Source organism: Canis lupus, chromosome 14 (assembly GCF_048164855.1).
Source record: "Canis lupus baileyi chromosome 14, mCanLup2.hap1, whole genome shotgun sequence".
NCBI classification, from domain to species: domain Eukaryota; kingdom Metazoa; phylum Chordata; class Mammalia; order Carnivora; family Canidae; genus Canis; species Canis lupus.
The window spans coordinates 65,255,348-65,269,275 of record NC_132851.1 but is presented as its reverse complement, the minus strand read 5'-3'; the positions used below and the strand labels follow the sequence as shown (position 1 = coordinate 65,269,275).

General features: G+C 40.4%; 1 protein-coding gene across 1 annotated transcript; it reads right to left on the bottom strand.

Moving 5' to 3' along the window:
• Positions 1-3,128: 3,128 nt before the first annotated feature.
• On the bottom strand, positions 3,129-12,838 carry AREG (amphiregulin). Its single transcript, XM_072775394.1, has 6 exons — positions 12,687-12,838; positions 11,519-11,767; positions 8,764-8,965; positions 7,708-7,863; positions 5,193-5,320; positions 3,129-3,311 (listed from the first exon to the last, which is right to left on the bottom strand). The coding sequence occupies exons 1-5, from the start codon at positions 12,745-12,747 to the stop codon at positions 5,227-5,229; spliced, it is 762 nt and encodes a 253-aa protein (XP_072631495.1). The 5' UTR covers positions 12,748-12,838; the 3' UTR covers positions 3,129-3,311; positions 5,193-5,226.
• Between the last annotated feature and the right edge of the window lie 1,090 nt (positions 12,839-13,928).

The following is a 13,928-nucleotide window of genomic DNA, read 5'->3' as shown; positions in this document are numbered from 1 at the left end:
GAATAGTCCAGCTTTTTTTTACCCCAGCAGGTGGGCTAATTCTTTTTTTTAAATTCAATTTGCCAACATATAGTATAACACCCAGTGCTTATTCTAAGGTATGTTTTCTATATACCATGAGGGAGGGTATACACTGGGAAGTTTTGTGAAGGCAGCTCAGGTAGATAAAAGTGTCATCTGAATCTTGAAGAAATAAACCAGATTTCTTATGAGTGGTAGTTTTAAACCATACTAAATTGGTATGCAGATAGCTATCTTTAAACCTAAAATAACACTGATTATAAGAGTAGTAGAGAAAGTTGTTTAAATCGGACGGCTCTGGAGCCAGAAAGCCTAACTATATCACTTACTAGATATGTGACCATAGACAAGTTAATCTCTGAGACTTAATTTTTGTTTAATTTATTTTTAATTTTATTTTTTAAAAATTTTATTTTAAGTAATGTCTACATCCAATGTGGGGTTCAGACTCACAACCCTGAGATCAAGAGTTGCATCCTCCATTAACTGGGCCAGCCAGGTGCCCTGAGCCTTACTTTACTTACTTACAAAAAGTATTTACTTTTAAAGGAAATTAGGAGGATTTGGCAAGTGACTGTGTAAGGCATTTAGAATAATCTATGGGGTATCTGTGTCCTTAATAAACTTAAGAGTATTATTTTTATTATGAAAAAGTAAGGCTTTTTTTTTCTTTCCTTCTACCCCACTGTAATGATTTATTAAACTTTTTGTTTTAAGAGCAAGAAAAATACATGGGATAGCAGGCAAGTGCCTAGAACCCCCACAGTGGCTATAGTTGCCTGGCTTTCTATACATGTGTGGTGACAACTGCGGAGATTTGTCAATACAAATATATTTTCTTTGGACTCATTATAGCTTCCTTTGGTAAGCTTGGCCACTTTTGTGGCTTCAGTTACCATATATATTTTGACAATTCCCAATATATAATTCTTCCATTCACTGAACTTCAGATTTGTATATCTAACTGCTTAGTAGATAGCTCCTGGCATCTCCAACTCAACAGATCCAAAGCTGAACTCATCATCATACATGCAGACTTTTTCCACTTGTAGACTCAATCTCAAATATGAAGTGAGGCCTAGGGTTGATTCAGTTGACTAATTGGTTGGGCTGGTCCTTATTTTCCCATAAATCCATCACAAATCAGAAAGGATGTCTTTACAAAACAGAGAAGAGCCAGTCTTTAGTCAAGGATAAATAAAAAGCCATGCTTCCCATCTAGAATATTCAATAAACTTCAGAGATTATCAATTTAGAATTACATCACCATCCTCCTAGCCAGGAACTTGAGAGTTTTCTTAGATTTCTTCAGTTCCCTTGCTACCTCATTACTCACAGTTTTGTTTTTATAATAAATCATCTTGCTTTCATATTTTTAATCTATCACAAATCTTCAAGTACATGGTGAGTTTCTCTTTCCCTCCTTTACCGTCTCAGTTTCAGGTGTTCATTCAACTGCTTCCAAGTCAGTATTTTGACTTTTAGCTTTGGCTCAAGTCCTCCCCCACATAATTGTCTTATAACTTAATTGGAATGCAAACTTGATCAAGTTTTTACCCTTGACCAGCTGGCTTGAAAGATTCCACATGGTCTACAGTATATGTTAACGGCTCCGTGTGACCCTGCCCTCACCGTTCTGGCTTCCTTTACAGCCTGTGTTGACTTCACACTTTCTGTTTTGGTAATACTGAACTATTTTATGTATTGTCCCTTTCAGGTCATTGGTAATTTTGGTAATTTTGCTTGTGCCTATAACGATCTCCACATAACTCCCACTCATCCTTCAAGGATAATCTCGCAAGTATCTCCCTAGAAACCTCTCCCTGACTCACTCAAGCCAGGCTAGGTGACAGCTTCCTGGGCTCCCATGGATCCCTGCTACATACCTCACCTACTTATTGCACTGTATTGACAAGACATACTCCCTCCTCTCAATAACTGGGCAGCAAATGTTTCAGTCAGGGCTTTTCTGTCTTGTATCTCTAGCACTATAGTTGAATCATCAACAGTAAGTATTTAGTGGATGAGGTTGAGGAAAATGTGTACTGAAGTTGTTCAAGCAGAGATAGGTCAGAGGTTCTCAGCACTGGTTGCATGTAGGAAACATCTGTAGACCTTTTAAAAATCCAGATGCCAATGACCGACACCAGTTCATTCAAATTGTAAGTTCTGGGAAGGAGGCCCAGGCATTTAGACACCTAAAACTCATATGATAATGTGCAGGTGAGGCTGGCAACCAGTTGGTTAGATGATCACTGGACAAGGATTTTGAGAATGGTATGCTAGAGAAAAATGGAACTCTTGATCAAATTCTGTGAGATGATTGCTGGAATTACATTTATTATTGGCTGATTTCTTCAAAATGTTCCCCCTACATTATAAAGGTTGGCTTGTTTTGTTTTGTATGCAGGTAACTTAGTTGGCTGGCTAGGAACCAAACTGTGGGTCACTCCAGGGAATTAATGTTCTTGAAAGAGCACTCACCCCAAACGCACATGTATTTGTTTAAAATAATATAAAAAAACAGTAGTGAAGGGAGGAAAAAGAGGAGTGGTTTTAGATGCTTTGTATATTCATGTCATGATATTAGAGCAATAAATCTCTAAACGCTTCTGGTTTTCTTGAAATGCCATATTTGTCATCTTAAAACTTATTCTCGTCTTTTTCTTGTTTGTGATGACGATGATTATGATGGGCAGTGGGTTTTCTTTCTTTTACAATATCTGTGTCTACTGTGACAGAGGGGCAGTGCCACTGGTTGATTTTAGAAGTTTTAAAATTACCAGGACTTGGAATAAATTCTACACAGAATAAGAAAGACCAGTTTAGGATACTAGTATTTGTGGGAGGACTAAATTACTCTAGTTTCTAACTTTCCAATAATAATACTTTCTAAGAAAAGAAGTAAGTTTTGAAGATCAACATAAAATAGGAAAAAAGGGAAGGAACTTCTTTCAAAATGATCATCTAAGCTTTAGGAAAAAAATACCCTAGAGTCTTGCAATCTCAAAACTAATATTCAAACTCTCAATCTCTTTGCTTAAAAAAGTTTAATAAGCTGTAAAATAAATACACTTTCATTAAATATTAAATAAATTATTTACAACTTGAAAAAATACTTTTTATCTCCATGCATCTTTATGTACAGAAATAAGACTTAGCATAAAAAGCAACAATTGAAAGTTTAAAACCATCAGAACAAAAAGGTTCTGTTTTCTTATGATCCACCGAAAAGAGGAACCAACTCATCACTCAAGGTTGTGACCCGGCAATGACTCTGATCCGATACCCTGGTCAAAAATAAAATAAGACTATTAGAGATATAAAGCCCAATTTCAGTATAGCTTTAGCAAAATATTTTTTAAAATCAGGAATCAGAATTTCTGTCCATCTAGAATGTCTTCTGAAAAATGCTAAAAGCTTTTCAGAGATGAACTGCCAGTTCAACTTCATACCTGCTTTGGTTATATGCCTACTTAGGTGGAGGACTGCATAAGCTGAAGCCTGTTTCATCAAATTCCACCTCATAAAAAGCAATAACACTCATGGGAAGTAGTTTTCCTAACCAAATCTATGCAGTGGACATAGTTAAAAAGACAGATTAAATGGCTCAGTGTATTTGTGATATACAGTTAATTTAGGATAATCAGTGCCAAGAGCATAAATGATAGAAGCTACCAGCTAATAGCAGCCACTATGTGCCAGCACAGCATATTCCTTTTCCAAAAGTCCTGTCAGATCTACTTTGAAAAATCTCAGCTGCACTACATAACCAAAAATCTACCTTTATTCATGTTGGTGGTCTTAGCTTCAGCACATTAAGCCAATAGTATGATAAATTTTGATGCAGTAAGTACTGAGTACATCATTGCATTGATAATTATCCACTTTATGAGTTATTGAGCTAATTCTGTAATAGGCTCCTAACATAATGCTTGCATTTAACCAATGCTAGCCAGTGTTTCTCTAAGCATCTGCAGTGCTTCCAAACCCCAAACCCATAAAAAAAACTTAGGGTTTGGCCTAGAAATGTGCATATTTAACCAGCATCTCAAGTAATTCTTAAACCCACTGATGGTAGAGAATCAATGACTTAAGGATGTGACATCTTTCCTGAATGTTTAAGGAAATGGAGTTCCTTCTTCTGGCCAACTTTAAATGTGTCCTTGATCTCCTAGTCTCCTCTTCCTCTGGAAGTTTGCCTCGTTGGCTGTCAGCTTTGGTTATTAATAAAATATTCTGCTCCATAGCTCCTTACTTTTCTCCCTACAACATGCTCAGCTCTGCCTCTTTACAAAAAAAATAAAAATAAGAACTACAATATATCCCTTCACCAAACTATCTCTAAATTTGTACTTCCTTCTCCCTTCCTACCTCCTTTCTTTTTTTTGGGGGGGGGGCACAGAGGTTGAGAGAGAATCCTAAGCAGGCTCCACACCCAGCACAGAGCCCAACATGGAGCAGAATCTTATACCCCTGAGATCATGACCTGAGCAGAAATCAAGAGTTGGACACTTAACCGAGTCACCCAGGGGCCCCTCTACTTCCTTTCTTTAAAAGGATGATCAAGCTGCTCTCTCCACTTCCTCACATTTGTAATCATGCACCCTGACTTGGCTCTCCACCATGAGAGCTCAACCTTCGTTCCAACCTTCTCTCCTCAACACCCATTTGAACTAGGCCATTTTTCACAAGTTTCTAAAGTGACGCAGTTCATCCTACACTTTTAATCTTCCTCCTTCTTCAAAATTGCTTATCCCAATCTTGTCAGTCCTTGGAGGCTCACTTCCAGTGCCACCCTATACATGATATCCTTTCCTGCTCCCTACACACTTTCCACAGCACTTCCTCTCCTTCACTGGAAACTCCTCATATTCCTTTCATATGACACATATTTTACTTGCCCTAGCATTCTGGCTCCTTTTACTACTTCTTATCTACTAAACGCTAACTTCTTTGAGAAGAGGATCTGTGTCTGCCTCATCTTTACATCCCTTATAATATTGACCAAGGACATAGTCTTTTCTCACTATTGAACTGCATCTCATGCTCAAAGAATAAGACTTTCACATAGCCAATGTTCATAGTGTATCCATAATTAAGAACAATTTCTTCACTCAAGATAACAGATGCTATATTTTTCAAAATTATAGGATAGCATCTAAAGTTACCTTTTAAAACTCAAACCTGTAACATTATCTTCAGTTATGCTATGGCATGCGCATTTCCATTTTCTTGTCGAAGTTTCTTTCGTTCTTCAGCTTCTCCTTCATATTCCCTGAAGTATCGTTTTCGAAGCCTTCAGAGAACAAGATACTCTATGGTCATCAAAGTTCATCTATATATTGATTGGGGTTTTCATGAGTACAGGGAATTCCTTTTTTGTGAGTCCTTATAGAACATTACACTGTATTCTATACCAAGCCAAAACTTAAACCCAGCTATAAATATTACCACCATTCTTTTTAAGGGGATGTTCATGGTGACTTTATATAAATACATTCCCAAAGTACTGAGGTTTAAATGGACATCCCTTGAGACACAAACTTTCAGAAGGCATGGAACACATTCATATATGGGAGTTTTTTTATAGTTGACACACAACATTACATTAGTCTCAGGTGTATAACATAGGGATTCAACAAGTCTATACATTACGCTACAGTCAGCACAAGAGTAGCTACCATCTGTCACCACACAACAGTTACAATACCATTACTATATTCCTTATGCTGTACTTTTTATTCCCATGACTTATTCATTCCTTAACTAGAAACCTGTATCTCCCACTCCCCTTCACCCACTTTGCCCATCCTCCTACCCTCTCCCCTCTGACAGCCATCATTTTATTCTCTGTATTTATGGGTCTGTTTATGCTTTTTGTTTGTTTATTCATTTGTTTTATTTTTCAGACTCCACATATAAATGAAATCATACAGTTTGTGACTTTCTTTGATTTATTTCACTTAGCATAATGCCCTCTAGGTCCATTCATGTTGTTGCAAATGGCAAGACCTCATTCTTCTTTTCCTCAACACTTAGCACAGGTGCCAGTACAGTTGGAGGAAGAAGAAGATGGTATAGTTTTACCACAGAAAGACTTTACAGTTGTACAAACTAATTTAAATGATCAGAATTTTTTCACACCTGCTTACATCAGAAGTTGGATTTTATTTCTACATAATAAATACTTACTTTTAGTTTTATTCATTGTTACTTTCTCACAAAACTCAATCATTTAAAAACGCCTTGGTGTTATACAGGAAATTCTATTTTTAATAGGTCTTTATTCCATCCACTAAATATTACTCCTAAAATCCTAAGAATTTTGTCATGTTTGGGGAAAAAATTCAATTATAGAAAAAAAAAAGCAAAATGTGGATTAGGCCACTCTTTGCTCTATGTGTCAAACACAAGAATATGGCAGAAAAGGAGGAAAGTCACCGCACAGGTTTAAGAGTGCCACCTGACAAAGTTTTTCCATGATTTTCTGAAGGATTAAATTTTTCACCATGAATGATCACAAGTTTGAATAATTATTTCAAAACACTGGCTATTTTTTTTCCTTCTATCCTTCTATGACAAACAATTATCATTTATTTGTCTTAGGGTATTTTTCCTAAACATATTTGCATATCTGGCTTGAGGTATTAGCAGATCAAAATAATTTCTAGGGTGTGCAAAACAAATTTAGAGCACACATCAAACTCTATGTGCATCATAAAACAGTTTTTTAAATGTGTCTTTTTATCATTATCTGATCTGCATTTAAAATAATAGTAAACAATGGCAGAAGATAACCCCTTGTTTCCTGAATGGCAGGAGTGGTAGATCATGCACACAGTCCAGTTGTTAAAGTAATTTACCAAGACCTAAAATTAGAATAATGAGTCTATTGCTTTTCCCAAGCTCTAGTAGCACATGAGTCATTACAGAGCCACTCACACCCTTCCCCAACTTCCTTAATTCGCTGACTTCTGTTTGACAGACAATGCCATTTTGACATAACCACCAGTGCCTACCAGGAACAGTCTACTTCTAACATTCATTGGTCATGAAGTGAAGTGTGTGATCTGGTATTGTGAGCACAGGCAGTTACTGCAGGAGTAGAACAGTAATAGAATTGTCCCTGCTTCCTACGCAATGCCATATGGAGGAATTTTTTTTTTTTTTTTTTTTTTTTTTGTAATTGAATTTCCATCTTACCTTTGACAATTCATAGAGGCAGAGGATATATCATTTCTTGGCTCCTGGCTTGGAGCTCTTTGTGGTTTTTAGTGTCAAAGCACAATCTCTGACAATCTATTATGAACCAGGTCCTAATTAGCTTCAAGAGGCTTCTGTAAGCTTAAAGAGATTCATAGTAGACACCAACACTCTGGCATTTGGAGGTAGCCATGAGGGGAGGTATGACATGAAACAAAACCATCAATTTTTAAGTTCAAAAAATTTCTAGGGTATTTGAAAAACAGCCTTACGTATTAAGTTTCTGTGGCGGCCAAAGTAATATAAATTTTGACTAATTTCTGTGATCCTTGTCAGTGAAGTATAAAGATATGACCAAAGATACATGCCACCAATAGAATAATTAATCTAAAATATGATATAGTACACTGTGATAGAAACACTGAAAAAAATCAACCTGGCATTATTTTAGTAGGAATGTTCAAGTTATGCCAAACTTACTGGATTGTAATAACAACAGCAATAGCCGTGAAACTCACTGCAGACACAAAGGCAGCTATGGCTGCTAAAGCAATTTTTGATAAATCACTGTCCACCATGCTGTGAGTCTTCATGGACTTTTCCCCACATCGTTCACCAAAATAATCCTGATGACATCTGTAAACAACCCACATTCAAAAATTATAATAATAACTGTAAATATTCCACATATTTTAGGTTTACTCTCCAGGTCATCAATATTTAATTGTACCACTCAAAAAAAAAAAAAAAACCAAAAACCCAAAAAGTCATGCCATCTATTTATATTTCAAAATCATGAGGCAGAATGCATTCAAGCCAAAGATCTATTAGTATAAGAACAAGTTGAGATTAGTTTGGGTGTAATATTCCAAGAAGACACACCTTTTCATTCTTTGTGCTCCTTTTATGACCAACTGATGAGTTCAGTGACTTGTTATGCAGCTAATTCCACTGTCATTTAGTGTGCTAGTGGCATTTGGGGGGAAGGAGGATAGTACCTTTCGGTCCTTTTTTTTTTTAAAAAAAAAAAAAGGTTTTGTCTGGGAAACAAACTAGGAGTGGTGGAAGGGGAGGAGGGCGGGGGTGGGGGTGACTGGGTGACGGGCACTGAGGGGGGCACTTGATGGGATGAGCACTGGGTGTTATTCTGTATGTTGGTAAATTGAAAACCAATAAAAAATAAATTTATTATAAAAAAAGGTTTTGTAAGATATATATTGTAAAATGATGATTTATACCAGGGGTCAGCAAACCATTGCCCATGAGAATTCTGGCCATTTGCCCTTTTTTTTTTTTTTTTTTTTTACAGTGTGCAAGCCAAGAATGGTTTTTATTTTTAAGTGGTTATATTTTAGTTGGTTCTGTAAGTATATAGTTAATCTTGACCAAAGAAGCCTAAATTATTTCCCAGCTGGTCTCTTAAGAAAAAGATTACAGGTCCTTGGTTTATATGTGGGGGAAAATGAGTGTCTTTTTGCATCTAGGAGTTTCAGAGATGGTGTTATACAGATTTCTATATAATTTAGGAAAACTTACTGGCATGTTACAGCTTCCAGATGCTCTATATATTTGCATTCTCCATGAATACAGAAATTTTGGAATTCTGCATCACAGGGATTCTTCTTCTTCCTGTTTCTTCTATTTTTTCCACTTTTTCCACCTTTTTTCTTTCTTTTGGGTTTATCTGAAGTCTTTTCACTTTCTGTTTTGTTTTTCATGGGCTTAACTACCTGTTCAACTAAAAAATAAACAAATAAGATTTATTGACAAAAGTCTCTCTTCATCTTGAGTATCATTTTGAAGACATGAGAGAAAGAAGTCCTAGCAGTGAAAGCTCATGGGGATGATGACCATATTTTTCCCATTATTTAATACAATTCATATACAATAATTGGTTAAAGAAAATATCTGTATGGTGTGGCACTTCAAAATCTGAACCTTCTTGTTATTTTATTAACTTAGAAACACATTTTGAATTTATTTGTACTGGTATTATCATCGATAATAGTATTTACCTGCCTAAAAAAATCCATGAAATATCTCACACTTTTTGAATTTCTTATACATGCCATGTTCTTGGTAATGAGTCTTAATTTGATTAAACCCAGATCACAGTTGAATGTGTTGTTATCCAGATGATAGGGAGGAGGACACTAGAGTTGAATGAAGACAAGTAACATGTTCAAGGGCACGCAAGTAGAAAATGACAGTGCTAGGGTGTCAAAGCCTTTCGTTCTCTCATTATCCTACATTTTCCCCTGGATAGGTTAATGCTACTGATTAAACTGGAACTTTAGTACATTTGTCGATTTTATTTACTCATCTCGGTTTTGTGCTCACTACCATAATTGGGAATTACTGTGTATTACTTGAGAGTGGAAAAAACTGAGAGTTACACATCAGAATTAATCAATTTTCTCCAACTCCCAAATGACAATAGTTATGATTAATTCCCCGAGACTCATTTCTGGGTCAATCTGTTTGAAAAATAGGAATCCAGAAACGTGATGCTTCAGAGATTCACTCATCTTCACTCTAGATCTACAGAAACATTTTTTCAATGTTATAGCTATGCAGGGTATAGTATACCCACATGCTAAACATAGGAAGGAGGAGTTTTCATGTTGGAGCTGTGTGTTTTGTTATACTAATACCTGAGTAGGCTTATCTAAGCAGATATTTAGCAAACAGCCCAGTGCAAAGAGGAAAATACTATAATGTCATAATACCATTAGTCATAATGGTCCTGAATAATGGTCCATTAAATAGAAAACATTAGAAACACAGGGAAGGGTATCAAAGATAGAACCCTGTGATTAAGGAAGCAACAAATAAATATTATGAGTATTTTAGCAAGTTATTATAACATTAATAGCCAAATTAGAAGCAATGTTTAACCAGTTATACAGTTTCTATATTGAAACTTTGATGATAAGTACTGCAAGTTAGAATGAATCCTCTAATAGAAACAGTTTAAGGGAATATTACTGGATATTATCAGGCATATTACAAATTGTACTGAAGCACTGCAGCACACATCAACCCCCTGGGCTCAACAGCCTTTCAAAGTAGTTCAACCACCAGTTTCACTCTTTCACAATGCACTAGTCCGTTTCACCACTACCAACTTATTTGGCCTTTTGAAATGTTAACAACTTGAAACCCCTTTAAGAGAACAGTTTCTAATCTTATCTCCAAAAATAAGAAGCGTAAACGGACCCCCTTCCCCACCTTACCTACATAAAAGCACAAGTTACTAAGCAAAGAGTAAAGTGGAGTGAGTGCTCCCTGAAGTTTTTCCCACCTGCCGCTTAACCCAGTCCCCGTCCCTGTGGATCACCTGCTGTATTCACCAGGTCTGGGAGCTGGACAGAGTGGGAGGAATCAGGGATATTCAAGTCAAGAGAGAAGGGGCATTATGTCCTGCCTCCACAGTGGATGTTCCTCAGATATTTAGAGCAGATTTAATGATGACCTCATCTGCCCTAAAACTCCAAAGTAATATGAGGGTAATGAACAATACTTACTTCTGACCTTGGTACTCTTCATTTTAAGCAAATTTAGGCTTTTTTGTAAAGATCAGATAATAGCAAAAGAGAACAAAATTTGGGGTCACTCTTATTTAACACACGGAATTTGGGTTTAAATCGTGATTTTAGCAATTTGAAATCCATGCATATGGATCCATGCATATGGTCTTTCTTTAATATTTCCAGAAGGTTATATCATTATTGTTGCTGCTGTTGTTATTACTCTTCTTAGAATCACCAGTTTCTGGTACTTGCTAAAGTCCAATTGCTTCTTGCCACTACTTTCTGTTCTCTTATTTGCGTTAAAATGCAGGTATTTAGGGAAACGTGGCAGTGGGGAGTGGATCCAAGAGCTGAGGACTGGTTGATGCCCACACCTGTCTCTCAGCACCGGGGCCATGCCGTCCCGTGGGAAAGAGCACAGGCTGTGGAATCAAACACTGGAATTCTCACTCTGACTCAACTGCATTCTGGCTGTGAAACCTGGGGCAAAACAATCTTGAGCTTCGGTTATCGCATCTTAGAATGATAACAATCCCTACCTGTGAAGGAGACTTAATAGGCATGAAACATTTGTTAGAGCTCTGGACATATCAGATGTGCCTACACAAAGCTCTTTCCACCTCAGCTGATAGCTTACCCACGGGGAATGCGTCGGACCCACACACAAGAAAACCACCCGAAGATTCGGGGTTCCAAGCCGCTTTGCTCATGCCAACACACCCCGTGTAGGCTACGCTGCGGCTTTATCCTCCACTCACCTCTGACGGAATCATCTACGATATAGCCAGGTATTTGCGGTTCGTTGTCATACTCTTCGGCATAGTCATAGTCGATCCCCGAGGACAGTTCCCTACTGGAAGGCGTCCCGCTCACAGGGGAAATCTCACTTCCTGACGACATCCCACCTCGCGGGGTGACCTGCAATCCATCGGCGCTGTGGTCCCCGGATAATGGTCCCCCTTTCCCAGAGCCGGTGCCGTTGACGTCCAATCCAGCAGCATAATAGGCTGTGGGAGCAAGAACAACGGAAGGAAAGGTGAAGCAGGGCGCCTTTCTCACCAGGCAGCTGTGTTCAGGAGAAGTGTTTACCTTCTGACACCAAAGCAGCTATTGCACATGGGCTATTGTCTGGGATTGAGTCACTTACGAAAGCATCTTCACATTTCGCCAACGAGCGAACTCAGCTGTTTACTGAGCTCCTTTCATCAAGGTTTTCTTTTCCACAGTCTACACTACGTTTCACACCAAATAACACAGCAAACTAGGCACGTTCATCTAATTACTTAACGGACGGCGTCTGTACATTCCCATCGCGCCACATGCCGGATGCACTTGTTTGCTTGAATGCCCCGTTGGGATGGACGGGTTCTAGATAGAGGCACCGGGCGTTCTTAACACGCGATCACATTGTTTAAAAAGATTACATGCATGACTGTAAAACAGTAGACATGATATTTGACGATAATGACTCTTACTGTCATTGTTTCCTTATCCTGGGAAGACACCGGGGACCAGGTGAGATTTGGGGCTTTGAGTCTCAAACTCCTGCTTTATCTTGTAGGTGTCCCTAAAACAGAGTGGGGTGGGGGTGGGTGGGGGGAGCTTCCGTCCAGGGAGGTAAAGGTAACATCACTGGACAGAGGAGACGGAGGATTTGGGCAGGAGGCACCGCTCCGGGTTCCGGGTCCGGGACTTGACTACCCTAAGATGCGCGCACGTCGCTTCACCTGTGCCGACTCGGCTCCTGGTTCCTTTATCGTAAAAGTCAAGGATTTGGATGGACCGCGGCATCTCCGAGGTCTCCTGCGGCGGGACAGGGGCCCTCCGGCGCCCTCTTGCCGGCCTGGCAGGTCGCGGACGCCCGCCCGCCTCGGCCTCCTCCCGGGGAGCAAGCCGAGGGGGTCGAGGGAGCCCCGCGCTCCTCACCTGAGCCGAGGAGCAGGAGCGGCAGCACCACGGGCGCCGGCGGCAGCAGCGGAGCCCGCATGGGTCCCTCGGCGGGGCGGCGCGGCCTCGGGGCACCTGGGCCCGGAGCTGCAGCTGGAAGAGGCGGAGGAAGCGCCGGGGACCGGGTCGCGGCCAGCGGGGCGCACGGCGCGCTCGGGGGGAGGCGCCGGGGCCGCCGCGGGTCTCTCGCTCGGACGCGGGCGGCTGCGCAAGGTGCGCGAACAGTCCCGGGGCGCAGCGCGCACCTGCCGCTTTATAGGCCGGGCGGGGCCCAGGCGATGCCCGTGACGTCACCCCCCCCCCCCCCGCGAGGCCACCGCCCCGGGCCGGGAGCCCCGGGAGGCGATGGAGACGCGCCCGCCCCGGGTCCGGGTGGGAGCGGCCTCGAGCGCTGGGACCTGGCGGCCCAAGTGCCAGAGTTTCGAACCGCCTGAGAACCACCTCCAGGCGCACTTCGGTTGGTCTAGATGCCACCAACCAGGGGGCTAATCAGAAAAGCTCGATGTGAGGACCCAAAAGTACTGCAAGCCCGGGAGCGACTTGGTGAAGCTCGGCCCAGCCCCAGCGTCTTTAACAAAGATAATGAAGCTCATTGAAGGACCGGAGAGCGCGCCTCCCTCACCCCTGGTGGGACCGAAGCTCAGCCAAGAGCCTTTCCCACCCACGGCAGGAGCACTGGCCAGAAGTTCAAGTCACTTCCCTTCCCATCTGTTTGTGTCCCAGGGTCCCTAAATTCGGGTTTACTGGCCAATTCTTATTCCCACACTATACACTTAAAGGACTACCTGTGCCATCTCACTCAGTAACCTCGCTGGTTAAGTATCATTTTCCCTATTTTACAAGGAGGACGTGACACAACTGGTCATGGCAGAAGCCAGATGGATTTAAATTCAGGTTGATCTGACTCTAAAATCCCTCTCCGTTCTGATAAAGGAATTTAGACTAACCTAATCTTTGAAAAGAAGAGTTTCTGGGGAGAATAATACTTGGTGCTAAGGAATAATCTCCACTCTCCACTGGTAAAGTTTTGGGATTTAATTGAAGGTGGTGCCCAAGCCTGTGCAACTCAGATCCCAAGATGAAACGGCTAGTTTTGACCGCCCTGTTAGAATGTGGTAGGGCAATTCATCCTGACAAGAAGATAATAAAATGGGGAGAGAGGGAGCTGCTCAATTCCACTCACTTTGATGTAGACACAGCTAATTCCAGAACTGGATTTTT